General features: G+C 32.1%; 1 protein-coding gene across 5 annotated transcripts; it reads left to right on the forward strand.

Moving 5' to 3' along the window:
• Nucleotides 1–6: 6 nt before the first annotated feature.
• LOC108756572 (chromodomain-helicase-DNA-binding protein 1) lies at nucleotides 7–15,244 on the forward strand. Of its 5 annotated transcripts, XM_018500476.1 has the most exons (24): nucleotides 7–468; nucleotides 3,736–3,848; nucleotides 4,892–5,176; nucleotides 6,815–7,003; nucleotides 7,088–7,257; nucleotides 7,341–7,504; nucleotides 7,585–7,744; nucleotides 8,171–8,483; nucleotides 8,569–8,776; nucleotides 8,854–9,134; nucleotides 9,257–9,983; nucleotides 10,080–10,325; nucleotides 10,575–10,745; nucleotides 10,857–10,980; nucleotides 11,058–11,212; nucleotides 11,295–11,656; nucleotides 11,807–12,041; nucleotides 12,105–12,143; nucleotides 12,342–12,458; nucleotides 12,549–12,776; nucleotides 12,935–13,267; nucleotides 13,350–13,846; nucleotides 14,340–14,453; nucleotides 14,531–15,244. In XM_018500476.1, the coding sequence occupies exons 1-24, from the start codon at nucleotides 463–465 to the stop codon at nucleotides 14,751–14,753; spliced, it is 5,460 nt and encodes a 1,819-aa protein (XP_018355978.1). In that variant the 5' UTR covers nucleotides 7–462; the 3' UTR covers nucleotides 14,754–15,244. The 5 variants fall into 5 exon arrangements, with proteins under 5 accessions (XP_018355978.1, XP_018355979.1, XP_018355981.1 ...); XM_018500477.1 differs by lacking the exon at nucleotides 12,105–12,143; XM_018500479.1 differs by lacking the exon at nucleotides 12,105–12,143 and having other exon boundaries at nucleotides 13,350–13,840.
• Nucleotides 15,245–16,644: the final 1,400 nt, after the last annotated feature.

The raw sequence follows: 16,644 nt of genomic DNA on the forward strand, positions 1-16,644 counted from the left end.
ACACACGACGTACGTACGTACGTACGTACGTAAACGTACATAACTTTAATCGTTCGATGCGCGCGTCTCTCGTCTCCTTTCTTCCTTCGTCTCTCGCCCAATCAGCTGCTGCGTTTCGAAGGTTTCTCGCTCGAAGGCAGCGCGTGATTGGCGGAGACGAGTGACGAGGCAAAGGGAAGAGCGAGATGGCGCGCGCGTTGCATGACGGGAGGACCTTGAGTGGGGAGGGCGAAGAAGCAAGTCTGGTTCACAAAATGGCGGTCAACCTCTCGGGTCCGTGACCATATAGCGCACGATACTCGCGAGTTTTTCATAATGTCGATACCCGCGACGACCAACTCAGCTTGATATTACGAGGACGTGTACGCGTGACAGTGGAACGATTGGGGATCGGATCGATTTTGCGCGGCGCGCGTCGATAATTACGTCGGTGGGTCGTCGTTGCGACGCGTAGACGGAACCATGCAGGTGAGTGCCAATCTCCGAACACCCCCGGAATCCAGGTGCGATTTCGCCCCCATATACGCGGATTTTCGTGACAATTTTCATGGCAAATGACCGCGGATGCGTTCGACATGATTTTATGCGTGTACGCGAGTCGCTCGTCGCGGCCACGGTGTTGTTTGGAATAGGGGAAAATCGCGTAGCCACATGCGTTTCCGTGTGTCAACGATCGACAAGAACCTCGTGAAAACGCGAAAAAACCCCCGATGCCCGCCCTCGAAGGGTTTCTGCGTATAGGGCGGGGTCCCCCGGACCGTCCGGGTTCAGGAACTTGTGCCACTCTCGCCACGATTTTTCGCAACTTTACATACTTTTCTAGCCTCTCAATAACCTATAAAGTTTGTTTACGTCGCGTCAACCTGACATTTTTCACAGAAAACATCGTTGTACCATCCTGATTTTCGTCGCAAACGATTCCTCACACTTTCCTTCGGCCTGGCGTCATGCTTATTTGAAAATCAAAAATGTACCCATTTTTGCAAATTTAGCTTGAATATTGTCGCGCACAGTCCTGCTTGGTGATCAGGAATGTGTGACACAATTCTTATGGCCAATACATGCGATTTGGATACCTTTTCAATGGGATAATAACAAAAATATTTTGCTTTTTCACCCTTTGAAAATTCTTTGCAGATATTTATGTAGGAAATCCACAATTTTGGCATGTGATGGATACGATTGGGTCTATCAAGGAGTTTTGTAACATTTATCTATACTGTAAAACTTCATTTATACTACTTGGAATCTTGTTAAACATTGATTTCTTTTACATCTGATTCATGAGAATGAAAATAACAATCACAAAACAGACTTTGAGTAAAACTTTATTGCAATGTGATAGATTTCATTTAATTTGACGACAAATTTATGTTGGTACGTTATGAAAATAACATTAAATCCAATTATATAATTAATAATCATCAAATTGTTAAGAAATATTTTTAGCTTCTGAAATAATAATGAGATTAATTAAGATATGTCAGGCAAATTTATATAAAAGATTTAAAGCGATACAGTTTCTATTGATATTTCACCATTATATACATGTAAAATACTTAAATAGATGGTAGATTTTACAATAATAGTATTGTAAATGTTTAAATAACTGTAGCAAAATTTAGCAATTGCTTTTCTACTTGTGTACTTCATTAATCACGCATTATTTCTCTTAATGAACAACATGTACTTTTGAATTATCATAATGTATTAATAAGACTGAACATGACTCCATTAATATATCAAGATTAATTTGTTTTTTAAACATTGAGCTCAAGTTCTTTTATACATTCTTTATGACATATACAAAACATTGTTATAAAAATATATAAAAAGATTTGTTGTTATAAATATATGTGAAAAGATTCATTTTATGCTAATAAATTTTTAAGCAAGCTGAATTTTTTATAAAATAGTTACAGAAAATAGTGAATAAAATTTAGGAAAATATAGAAAGTATTTGCATTACAATTATAATTTACTTTTAATATATGTACAAGTTACATAATATTTTTATTATCATAATGAGAATATAAACCTAGAGAATAATATAGTGTTTAGAACAAAAGGAGCATGATGATCATAATGATTGAAAAATATATGAGAAAAGCAACATTAAACCAGTTAAAGAAATAATCCTGACAGTTCTTATTGATAAAACGTTAAGAAAAAAGGGTTATTTAAAGATATTGAGGCTATATAATAGTGATTTAAAACAAGCAATATTAGTATTTTAATGTAAACAATTATGGTAATGTAAATAATTAACACTAATTTTACTCTAGAGAATGGTAAAAGATTGTATTATAATTTTATTTGATAAAGATTTAACTATTTATTAGTGTGAAGAATGTTTGAAATAGTATAAAGGAAAAAAATAACACTTGGATTCTTTATAGGTCTTATTTTGCTGTTTCATTTTCCAAAAAATATATGTTTTATAAAATATCTCAACTTATAATACAATATATTTACTAAAATGTTTTACAAGAATTGTTATAAAAAATTATATAAGTAATTTGAAGATGTTTTTACCAGCTAAATATAATTTTAATAATTTATAAGTTAGCAATGTTAGAGTCCAGAGCATGGATTATTTTAATATTTAATTGCATACATTATTATCTGGTATATACACAATATCTTGAATAAAAATATATAGCATATCTGTTATTACTGATGCTTGTTACAAAAATAGAGCAAGCAACCTAGAATTAAGTAAATACACAATCAAAAATTTGTACTAACAGAATTTTGCTTTGCTCTCATTTACAATAATTTTCTCTAGTATATTTGTGGCGAAAATTTTTATCATTATATTTACTGCTACAGATTTGCAGAAAGATGAAATATATAATACAAATTAATGTAATAACATACCTAATTTGCTATTAATTAAATAATAAATCCCCCATATTGTTAGATGCACATATGTTTCTGTATGCATTTACATATCTTTATCAAGCACTGGAAATTGTGTGAGATATGTAATTGTTGAAATTTTTAATAAACATATGACGTGTTCATTGATCTTTATTATTTAGTGCCCAAACCTTTGTTGAAAATCTCCAAACAATTCCTTTCATGCGATTAACATTATAAGCAATTGAATGCGATAGACTAATGTGAACGTACCAATCTAGAAAAAAATCTGTCTACGTTTAATCTGGCAGATATCAAATATGGTCGAACGAGGGATTTCACTTTTAGATATAAAGTCTTCTTAAATTTAATACAATGAATGTATTAAACATTTCGATTTATATTATATTTTCTTTTTTAGTCTTTATTGGTTTTTATTTAGGCCAAAATAATTCTACAAATGTACAACAATAGTTTAATAAAGTTTCTTAGATTAATATTTTCCTCTGCTATGAAGATAAAATGGCGGACGATGATCACAAAATGGAGAACATTGGTTACAAAATGGAGGTTGAATCGTGTTGATGAATTCTGTATGCGCGCTGATTGGAAGGAAGAAGAGATGAGCAAAAGTTTTACCGCTCTCTTTGACTGCGCATTACCTTGCCGTTCGTTATCAATTGTATTATATTCATCTAGAATAAAAAAAAGAAAAACCTCTTAATGAGAATAATAATGCTGGGCGCGTTTCTCTGCGATAAACCTTAGTTGGGGGTAAAAACGAACTATTCCAAACAACACAAGCGACGAGCGATATTTTGCGTAGAAATAAAAATCGAAATTACATGTGATCTCGACATGATTGACTTCCAGAAAACATTAGAATCCGAATCTGGTAAGGAATCCGGGTCTGATTCTGAGAATGAGAGCAAAAGCGATAGCTCTTCTTCCGGCAGTAACAGCGGCTCAGGATCTGGATCTGAAAGGTGGGTATGGACAAGAATTTAGCCCATCTCCCTGAAAATTCTGAGATCCGATATAGAAATTTGTATCAGTGAGATTTATATTTTCCTCGCACAAGAAACATTCAACTTTGTTTTTGGAAAATTACCATTTAGATATTCAATTTTATTAATGTTTTTCAGAATGTAATCGTTCCTTCTTTAAAAATTCTACAATATTGATAAGGTTTATTAATTATTATGTTTCATTAATTATTAATTATTATTTATTATTTTTTCAAATAAGCTTAATCTTTTATAGAATGCATCTGTAGTGTAATATATTATGAATACGAGACAAATTGAACTGAATGCAAGTGTACATATATTGGTTCTCTGATGTGTAAGGGTTTATCACAATCAGTGCGACTTGCAAGTGGACTATTTGTGCGCATCACTATAGCTTCATATAGCACTAACAATGTTTTTAACAATTTTGCTAACTTATATACTATTTTGAAATTTTGTGAGCACACTTTCTCTTATACGATATTGAAACATTTGCTCCCTTCCTATTCAGAATCAGTGCAGTGCTAGATAAGCTGTAATATGAGTAGTCTGTAGCGTTAGTCAATATACTTTCAAGTAATCAATATATACAGATCTGGATACAGAATCATAGAATTATAAGAGAACGTTCACGTTTAAATAATTTATTTTCGTATTGATGTTTTATTTATATATTTATTAATTTGCATAAACATTTTTAATCTTAGTATAATTAAAATTATATATAAATATATTATATCATGATTACTATATAATATTTTTATGGTGAATTGTTCTCACGACTACGTTATCATTAAATATTCTAAACAAGAAGTATGTATTTCGAGATGCTATGTCCATGTATGTCATCTATATAAAATTAGTGAAATAAAAGGTGCGTTTCATTTAATATTCGCAATGCTCGCGAATATTATTTCATCTTTCTTATCAAATGTTAAACAAGGATGATAATTATTCATGCGAGTATTGCGAATGTTAAATGGAATGCATTCATAATATTGCCTGGCTGCTTAATGCAGCGACTCTAGCTCCTCGAGCGGTTCCGGTTCCGGATCAGGCTCCGATTCGGAAAAGTCGGAGAAGTCGGATGCACCTGCTGCACAAAGCGATAGCTTCCAGAGCAAAGGCTCGAATCACAGCACCGAAGCAAAGCTTAGAGTTAAACATGAGTCTAGTCGCGAGTGGGACGAGAATCCTGACATATACGGCATTAGGAGGTCCGGGCGTTCCAGGAAAGAACCTGATAGGCTCGCAACGAATCGCGAGAGCGACAGTGATAGTCGCAAAAAGTTTAAGAAGAAAAGGTAAGTGCGACAAATCGTCGGGGGAGAAGAGAAGGAGGAGGAGGAGGAGGAGGAGGAGGAGGGGAGGAGGATACGTCGACAGTAACGATCGGTGTAACTCAGCTGAGTGTGTTACCGTAATCGCGAGATTACAAGATATGAACTGCAATGCGCTACTTCAGAGATAAAACAAGGCCATAATTGTCGATAGCCAATATAAAGTAGTTTAATACAGTTAGCCTGTATATAGTGAACTTTGATCTTGTCAGTCATTACGAGAGATATTTTATACAGCGATACACCACTTCTGCAACCGCAGCTGCGTTATTTTTTGATAAATATTTTATTTATGCGTATTCTACAGAGCACAAATAACGAATCGATTTTATATTTTTGCTAATTTAATTTCCACTTGTGCATTATTATCAGTATATTTGCATATAAATTTATAAATGATACATGTGTACGATGATATCTTGTCATCAATATTGGTTCATTACATAACACATGTAATTTTTTTATGTAGTTATTTGATGATATCTCGAAGATATGAGTTCCTTAATTGTGACATTTAGGATGCTTTTTTTAACATCAAAAAACTTGTTTTTACATGCGATAATTATTTGCATAGCATTATTCATATATAAAAGGTATGATACATATACTTTTAACTGCTAAAATATTTATAAGTGTTTACGTTTTTACATTTGTTTGCACTAATCGGATTTCACTTTGGTTTTGCATATAACTGCTTAATATACTTTCCAGTTTATATCACAAGTGTTTTTACATTCCTATGTTATTCAGAGTGCCCTACAGGAAGTTATTGAAACTAATCAGCTGTTATTTTTATAAACGCATTAATAGAGAATATTTTTGACAATTTTATTTATGTATAAAGTAGACCATTGGGGAAATAATATTTAATAAATGTTTATAAATATGTCATTTTATCATTTCATAAATATTTATCAAATTTTGCCAATTTTAATGATATCTATTTCAAAAATTAAAAAAATTTTATAGCATTTTTTTTATTTAAAAAAACTAACATTTTTTTAAATTTTGGAAATATAATTGGCAATTTATTAAATAATAAAAATATGTCCCATTGTCTTTATTTTATGAGTAAATAAAATTGCCAAATGTCTTCTATGAAAAAATATTTGATTTTTCTTGTGTGCATTTTCAAAAATACCAACTGATTAGTTTTAGCAACTTCTCATTATGTATATCTCAAATTTATTAACAGACACAAATTTTTTATATGTTGTGGAGAAATATAATTGTTATACGACTTTATTTCTCATAAAAATCTTAATTCTTGTGTAAGTATTACATAAAATTACAGTTATATATGGATATTTAAAAAATATCTCTGATTTTATATTTTTTATGAATTTTTTTGCAACTCACATTTTAGGAATTGATTTCGTGATATTATTTGCCATGCATTTTATAAGTATATTGTTAATATACCAGAAATTATATACAAAAGCATATAAAAGTTATATATATATATATTTTTTGAAATATTAAAAGTAAATTAGCAGCATATTTTAAATTTAGTTAAATAAAATTCATAGTATGGTAATTATAAACGCGAATATGTTAGGTATAACATGTTCACAATCATATAAGTATGATTTATTGTTTTAGTTCACACAATTCGTGGAATTCAGAAAGTTCAGATTCAGAATCTGATGAAACTGAGAATCGTAGACCTCCACCTAGCAAATCCTTGAACAGACGTGCAGCGCAAAAAGCAAAAGAGAAAGCCAGAGTGCGAAAGAAGCGTATCTCTGATTCTTCTGATAATTCTTCCTTTGACAGTGATGATAATAGAAGGTACATATCGAAAAAAATTTATTAAAAAGATGAAAAGATATATAAAGCAAACAAAAATAATTATACATTAAACTTAATTATCAGACAAATTAATAGACGGGCAGGCACGGCAGTTAGTTATAAAGAGGAAAGTGAAGAAGGTACTGATAGCGAAGATTTGGTTGAAGTTGACGAATCGACCGCTGCGTCAACAGAGCCTGACAATGCGGAAACTATTGAACAAATTTTGGGACAGAGGATGGGCAAGAAAGGAGGTTGGTTTTATGCGTGTGAGACACACATTGTGATGTTAATTGAAATATATTAAAGTATTTCTATTATATATAATTATGTGCAGTTACCGGCAACATAACGACAATCTACGCTGTCGAAGACAACGGTGATCCTAATCCAGAGGATCTAAGTAATCTGGAAACTGAAGTACAATATTTGATTAAATGGAAAGGCTGGTCTCACATACATAACACATGGGAATCAGAGGAATCTTTAAAAGCACAAAAAGTATTATTAAAATATTTAAAAAATTTTTGTCAACTTACAATTGTGATGTCAGGAAATATTTATGACCTTGTGTCTGTTAGGTAAAAGGATTGAAGAAGTTAGACAATTTTATCAAACGTGAACGTGTAATTGAGTATACGAGAGAGCACGCTGAGCCAGAGGAGTTGGATTATTTAGAATGTCAATTGGAACTTAAACAAGATCTTCTGAAAAGTTACAACAATGTTGAGAGGATTATTGGTATGATTTCTATTTCAAAATTAATATTTTTAATATATGTATGTATGTATATATGTATATATGTATACATTATTATATAGTATTTATGTACACACACACACACACACACACAAGAAAATGGGTAAAATAGAGCAATAGGTAAAGTCAGGCGCAGTAATTGTTGCGCAAAACAAATAATGTGAATACAACACTCTACGCTAGCGAGTTATTTAATAAAGACTTTTGTGTTGTATCCACATTGTTTTGCATAACAATTACCGCGTCTAACTCCTTATTTTACCTATTTTATTTGCGAATTAACTTATGTGTGTGCGCGCGCGCGTGTGCGTGTGTAGAGAGAGAGAGAGAGAGAGAATATTTAATGTCTTTTCTATTATAAATATAAATTATGATAATATGATAAAGACCGTTGTATATTTTCATCAGCTGATTACAAGAAACCAGACTCGGTATATCCTGATTATTTCTGTAAATGGGAAAATTTGTCATATGCTGAAGCTACATGGGAAGATGGAATTTTGATAGTAAAAAAATGGCCAGAGAAGATAAAGGAATTTTGTGACAGAGAAGATTCCAAAAGAACACCGAGCAAACATTGCAAAGTTCTCAAATCTAGACCTAAATTTTATCAGTTGAATGAACAACCTATTTACATGGGCAAGGAAAAAGATTTAATATTGAGAGATTATCAAATGGATGGACTTAATTGGTTGATACATTCTTGGTGCAAAGAAAATAGGTACACAGATTTTTTTTAATAATAAATAACGACGCTAAAATTATTAATTATTTATTTAATCTTTTAATTATCTTTTTTTTTCTAGTGTTATATTAGCCGATGAAATGGGTCTCGGCAAAACAATCCAAACGATATGCTTCCTTTATTATTTATTTCACACGCAACACCTTCACGGACCATTTTTACTAGTAGTTCCTCTGTCAACTATGACTTCCTGGCAAAGAGAGATGTCTCAATGGGCACCTGACATAAATTTTGTCACTTACTTGGGTGATATCAATTCTCGTAATGTCGTAAGTATTCTTTTTCACTACCCTGCAATGTTTGACATTCTGAGATTCTTTAAATAAATCACATAAATTCTTTTCAGATTAGGGAATACGAATGGTGCTACCAGGATTCGAAGAGATTAAAGTTCAACGTCATTCTTACGACGTATGAGATAGTACTTAAAGATAAAACATTTTTGGGTGCCTTAAATTGGGCGGTATTATTAGTAGACGAAGCTCATCGATTAAAGAATGATGATTCTTTATTATACAAAGCACTTACCGAATTTCATACCAATCATCGTTTATTGATTACTGGTACTCCATTACAGAACAGCTTGAAGGAGCTGTGGGCCTTATTACATTTCATTATGCCTACAAAGTTAGTTACTGCTTTTTTTAATTTTTCTATATATTTTTAATTTATCTATATATTTAGATATATATTTGAAAATATCAATTTAATTTATTCTATTTTGTATATTTGTTATTGTTCGGATATAGATTTTCTTCTTGGGAAGAATTTGAAAAGCAACACGATAATGCTGCACAGAAGGGATACTCCAAGTTGCACAAGCAATTGGAACCATTTATTCTGCGACGAGTTAAGAAAGACGTCGAGAAATCTTTGCCTGCTAAAGTCGAACAGATCTTACGAGTTGAAATGACGTCCTTGCAAAAACAATATTACAAGTGGATATTGACAAAAAATTATGAAGCATTGCGAAAAGGCGTGAGAGGATCTACTACAACATTCTTGAACATTGTTATTGAATTGAAAAAATGCTGCAATCACGCCTTTCTCACGAAACCGATTGATGCCGAAAGGGAAAAGACTAATGAAGATTATTTGCAACAATTAATTCGTGGTTCTGGCAAATTAGTGCTTCTAGATAAATTACTAGTGAGATTGCGCGACACGGGACACAGAGTACTGATATTCAGTCAAATGGTCAGAATGTTGGATATTCTTGGTGAATATCTACAAAGGAGACATTTCCCATTCCAAAGATTAGATGGAAGTATAAAGGGGGAATTAAGAAAACAAGCGTTGGATCACTTCAATGCTGAGGGATCGCAAGACTTTTGTTTTCTATTGTCGACGCGAGCCGGTGGTCTTGGCATTAATCTTGCCACTGCAGATACTGTGATAATTTTTGATTCTGACTGGAATCCGCAAAATGATTTGCAGGCACAGGCCAGAGCGCATCGAATAGGACAAAAGAATAAGGTACAAGCAATTGTTTCAAATCGATGCTTACTTGTAAATTTTTCAAACAAAACTTCAATCTTTTAATCAAATTCATGTTGTATTTATTGTATGTAGGTAAATATTTATCGATTGGTTACTAAAAAGTCAGTCGAGGAAGAAATTGTTGAACGCGCGAAGCAAAAAATGGTCTTAGATCATTTAGTGATACAGCGAATGGATACAACCGGTAGGACAGTGTTAGATAAAAAGAACGCGGGAACCAATAGTAATCCATTTAACAAAGAAGATTTGAATGCTATTTTAAAATTTGGCGCCGAAGATTTATTCAAAGACGAAGAAGATGGAGATGAGGAACCAACTGTAAGTTTATTAGCACATTTTACACTTTTGCTAGTTTAATTGAAAATATGAGAGCTTATTAATATTTAACATATGTATATTATAATATTAGAAGTATGACTAACTTTGAACACATCTATTCGGATGTAACATTAGTTTGATATATTGAAATGTTTACATAATTTTATTTTAATAATTAATATTTTTTCTCTAATAAATGTTTATGCAATCAATATTTTGTTATAAATGTTATTATTTTTGTAATATTAGTGCGATATCGACGAAATATTAAGAAGAGCTGAAACAAGAGACGAAGGACCGACAACGGTTGGCGATGAATTGTTGTCCGCCTTTAAAGTCGCCAGTTTTAAAACAGCATTTGAAGAGGATTTGGAACCTATCAATCAATCAAATGATAACGATGATGAAAGTAAAGATTGGGTAAATATTTTTTCTCTTAATTTATTTTTGTGTATAAATTAATATCTTAAAAAAATATATAAACATATTATTCTTATTAAGTTGTTTATTTAATATTTTTTTATACTTCAGGCCGAAATTATTCCGGAGAATTTTCGAAGAAAGATAGAAGAAGAGGAAAAATCCAAAGAAATGGAGGATCTGTATCTACCACCGAGAAGTCGAAAAACTCTTCAGCAACTCAATCAGAGCGAAGGTATTTTTAGAAGAATTTGCATTTAAATGTAAAATATTTAAGCAAACGCATAAATGTTATTTTGTATTTATTTTTAGGGAAAGGCAAAAAGCGGAAAAAAGTACAAGATGACAGTGAGGATGGCGAAGAATCGGGTAGCGAAGCGGAAGGAAGCGACGATGATAGACCTAAGAAAAGAGGTAGACCGAGAGTTACGCCGCGCGAGAATATCAAGAGTTTTACTGATATTGAGGTATGTACGAGTCTTATTTTATGAGAAATTATTTAATCTCTCGTGCATGTCTTTAATATAACAATGTTATTGTCTTTTACAGATACGACGGTTCATCAAGAGTTATAAAAAATTCCCAGCGCCTTTAAAACGATTAGAAGATATCGCAACTGACGCTGATTTACAAGAGAAACCGATGACAGAATTGCGCTTCTTGGGTGAGCAATTAATGTCTAGATGCGATGCATGTTTAGTAGAATTTGAGAATACCGCGAAAGAAAATAAAGGTGGCGAGGAAGAAGGCAAAGGACCAGGTCGTAAAAGGGGACGAGGACCCACTTTTAAGATAGGTGGTGTAATGGTGAACGCAAAGTCATTCTCAGCCGCTGTTAAAGAACTCGAGCCTTTGGAACAAGCTTTGCCATCTGATCCCGAACAACGTGCTAATTGGCATCTCGATATTAAGTAAGTTTAAAATTTATATAATTAGTTAGTCTTAAGTAACTTAATTTAAATAGTGAACAAATTATAATATAAAATTAATTAAAAAATTAATTAAATTCACATACTTCTTTAAAATTGATTATGAAACACAGTAAAATATTTTTACTGCAGATTGAAACCAGCCAATTTCGAATGCGAATGGACTTCTGAGGATGATGCTAGACTGTTAAAGGGTATATATCAGCATGGTATGGGTTCATGGGAGGCGATAAAAACAGATACTAGTTTGAAACTCGGCGATAAGATTTTTCCCAATGGCAATAAAGTACAACTCAAACGTGTAAATGCACGTGCGGAATATCTCTTGAAGATTTTGAAGAAGCAAATTGATCTTAAGTTAGGAGTGGTAAGATCATTTGATATATGGCATGTCAACGGACGTCTATATTGGTCTTTTTTATTTCTACAGGATTATCTCTTTCTCCTTCAGTTAGAAACCGAATACAAGGTAATATCCCGACTGTCCCCATCCTTTCATCTTTTCCTATACTTTACCAAGCCTATCCTATATTTTACTTATCTTAGCAAGCAATCGTAAAATATATGAAAGAGTTATAGACTATAAATTTTGAAATTAATATGCTTAATATATAAATTATATTTTCTTTTTAAAAGTTTACATTTATAAATTACTCAATTATTTTAGACGCGAATGAGGAAACCGAGAAAGCCTAAAGAGGTGAAAGCAATTACCAAAGAAATTGTAGAAGATAACGATAGCTCTGGTGACGAAAATAAAAAATCAAAATCCAAAATCGACAAAGTAAGTTTTAAAAGCGAGAGAGTAAATTTTTGTATTTCGTGAATTTATATGGAATTATACGTCTATATATATATTTTTTTATGATTATAGTCTTCAGTTAAAAAAGAAGATGAAAACGTTGCAAAAAAAGATATCAAAGATGAAATCGATGATGTACCTGATGAAAAGAAAAAAGATAAAAAAGTTAAGAAGGAGAAAAAAGATAACAAAAAGATGAAAAAGAATAAGCAAGCTGCAGGTCCTATGCATTTTACTGCAAATAATGAACCAAGAGCTGTCGATGTAATCGGTGAATTAGATCCGCCAGTATTTGATGAGGTTAATATAATTCTTTTAAGAAATTTAATATACAAATTTATATGTACATTTAATACACATATATGTTTTTCTTATAACAACTTCTATAAATTAAATGTCTATAATATGCATAATATAAATAAAAATCGGGGAAAAATGATTAATATATTTTCATACAGTGTAAAGAAAAGATGAGACCAGTAAAGAAGGCGTTAAAGGCCTTAGATACACCAGATATGTCTCTGAGTGAAGAAGAGCGAGTTGCACGTGCACGTCGAAGTCTTTATCAAATTGGAAATCATATCGACACGTGTCTGGCGGAATATAAAACTCCTGAACAAAGCAAAGAATGGAAAAGTAATCTTTGGTACTTTGCTTCCAAGTTTACGACCTTCAAAGCGAAAAAGCTTTACAAAATGTATAAGAATCTAGTAAAAAAGAAGGACGGCGACAACAATGGCGGTGCTACATCTAGTCCTGATAAAAAAGAGGATACTTCTAATACTACAAAGGTACTGTGCGCATTACTTTTAATTTATTGCATGGAAAACAAATAGATGAGAAATTATAATAATTTTCTGTTTTATTTGACAGAAACATAATGAAAAGGTATCTCACGAGAAACATTTCGACAAGCAACAGGCAGACAACAGTAATAAAGATAGCAGAATAATGAAACGTAAAGTTGATGATATTGAAGAAAACTCGAATAGCAGTACGCAAAGTAAGAAACACCTTTCAACTATTTCTGCTGTCAGCAGTAATATCAGCAGCACGTCCACGGTTACTATCGGTGCTATTACGATTACGCCTATAACATCAACGCCAAATTCTACATCGAATACCACTAATAGCTCAGACACATCGCGACATAAAGAACAAAAAGAGTCGAAGCATAAAGATATGAAAAGAGATAGGGATCGTGACAGAGATAGAGATAGGGGGCACGACAGAGGTGATAGATTAAGTATGAACAAGGATGATAGAATGAGGAGGGACAGTGGATACAATATGGGACATTATAGTGGTAGCAGGGAAGATGATCATTGGTTATCCAGAGACGGAAGAGATATGAGAGACAGCAGGTACGGGTAAGCTTATTTTTTATATTCATCTATACTTCATATCCATATGTACAATGTTTAAAATATTTTCTAATATTTCCATATTTAATTTAATTTTTTGAATTTTATTTCATTCAACTCATGTAAAATTATTTAGATTATTAAACATGAATAGAGATCTTTGCTTTATTGTTATTTAATATTTTATTATTTATATGGAGTGTTCAGAACATCCTTATCCTATAAATTTGCTAAATACATGAATGCTACTTATATACATTATTATATTGTTTTACAATTAAAATTTGTTTTACAATTTATTATATTGTTTTGCATTTTTATTTAAAGGATGTATCAATTTTATAATAATTGTAAATAATCACAAAGAGAACAGTATCATGAAAATTGAGATGTAACGTTAGGGTTTCAGAACATATAATAATGCGAGTATTTACATTTAAAAAACTACGCGAGTAATATAAAGTTAATTATTTCTTAACTGTGCAATTTTTTTTTATAGATTCGGAGATCATAAGCGCGATCGTTTCGATCTTTATGGTCGAATGTCGGGTGGTTATCATAGGGACAGAGACAGAGATCGAGATCGTGGTATGCACATGAACGATAAAAGAAGGTGAGGAATAGTTCATCTGTACATATATCTGATCGATCTATTTCATAAATTTTGTTTCAATGAGTATGATTTTTTAGTGATTATTATCGATACTCGTCGGGACCACCGAGTTACGGATACGGGCCAGGTGGCTATGGAGGTAGCAGTGGTGGTGGTGGTTATCCGCCCACGGATATTGCATCAAGTCATTTCAGAAGTCGTGGTTATGCAGGAGATGGTTATTCCAACGATTGGCGGCCGAACAAAGATTATAGGCGGGACTACGATAGAAGACCACCGCCGCCAAATGCCAATTCCTAGTGCTTCTTTCTTCCTCGATTGTGACACGATATCGAAATCATTTTGTGTATAATTTTGCTGCAAGTGAGAGTGTTTGTGACGACACTGGCTCTTTTACGTCTCTACGTGGGAGAAGTACTGAATGCACGGTGCACGATGTTCTGTGAGCATGCACCACTTGTACCTATATGTATAAAAGAATTATTCCGATGTTTATTATATAACAAACGGATAATATAATGATAATATAATGATATCGAAGATGTGTATAGGATATGCATGATACTCCCTAGATTAGAAAATTTTACAGATACGTGGAAAGGAAAGAAATACGAGGGAGATCGAATTATATCCTCGGCGCATAACGAGAAGAGAAATTTTTATATATCGGAATGTATATCGGAATTCGTTGAGTAATACGAACGAGTAAATAGTGTTTCCTTTTTTCTTTTCTTTTTTTTTTAATTGGTAACGTACCAATAGAGAATGTAACCGGTATAATTTCTCGGAATTTTTATGTTAAAATTATTTTTATTTAAAATAAATATATTTTCCGTATCTACAATATGATAAGTATCCAAATTATACTGGAATATAATTCTAGAGTACTTTTTACAATTTTTTAAATTAATAAACTAATTCTTGCATATTCGATTTTATCGTGCAATTGTGAAAAAAATTAACGACATTATTAGAATCATAAATGTATATATTTTCTATATACTATCCGGATGCGGTTCAGTTGACGATTTGGTAGTTTCTGCTTCTGTTAGTTACATAATTAATTGGTGTTTTCGAAGATTTTGACGCTCTACGTTACGCGTTCTAGAATACTCTGTAAAAAATGCTAATAAGCCAATATCCTAAACTCTCCGAACATTAATAACGTTGATTGTGCCGTATCCTCTATCATATATTTCGTTATGTAAAATAAGCTTCCGCGCTATGCGCATATATTTTGCATTTTCGATACTAATTATATATGTATATTTAGTTTAGAAATATAGCTTGCGCACATAATCGCCTTGAATAATGATATCTGGTTTCACTGTTCTCATTTGAGAGATGAGAATTAATAATTAGCCGGCTCTATGCTTAATGCAATCCAATTTGATAGCGTTACAATAGACACAGACGGACGATGGTGTTGCGTTATAGTATAATGTCTGTGAAATTGTACAAATCTAACATATACATTTTCTCTATATAATGATTAAAGATTTAAAGAAATATCGTGTTTCACAGAGATGAAATTATACGAAATTATCCAATACAATATGCACACTAAAGTCATACGCTGTGTCGATCTATTGTACTTGTTAGTAAAATTTCGGTCGACAATTAACGCGTTAATTCAGCAACCACCTAACGTAATCTGTTACGCAAATCAAAATATGATGGAAACACAGATTGGATCGCACTTTTTTTTCGATAGTCTTTTGACGCGTTTGTGATTTGAAGAGAATAGAAATAGATAAAAATACTATTTTTGCGTTCATTACTTTATGATACCATAGTTCTAAACATACAAAACTAATGTGACATACTTGTAAATATTAGCGTAAGACCGATAATTATACTCCGTTCGTATCGAACTGTTGGATCACTTAATACAGCATTATGCTTTCCTTATTTATCATAGAGTATGAGGAAGTATTTGCTACCTCAATCTTGTTTCAGTTAAAAGGAAGAAAAAAGAAAAGAAGGAGAGAAAGAGTGAAAGAGAGAATTATTGATATAAGGATTTTATTTATAATATCACACTGGAACATCTCCCGTAAAATATTTTTTAATTGAAAAAATTTTAAATTTAGCAATTGACTAAAGGAGAGAGAGAGAGAGAGAGAGATAATCAACATTTATAAAAAATAATCATGTTTTGCTCTAATAATGAACAGTTGATAATATTTCT

The sequence above is a fragment of the Trachymyrmex septentrionalis genome, unplaced genomic scaffold (assembly GCF_001594115.1).
Source record: "Trachymyrmex septentrionalis isolate Tsep2-gDNA-1 unplaced genomic scaffold, Tsep1.0 scaffold128, whole genome shotgun sequence".
Lineage (NCBI taxonomy): Eukaryota > Metazoa > Arthropoda > Insecta > Hymenoptera > Formicidae > Trachymyrmex > Trachymyrmex septentrionalis.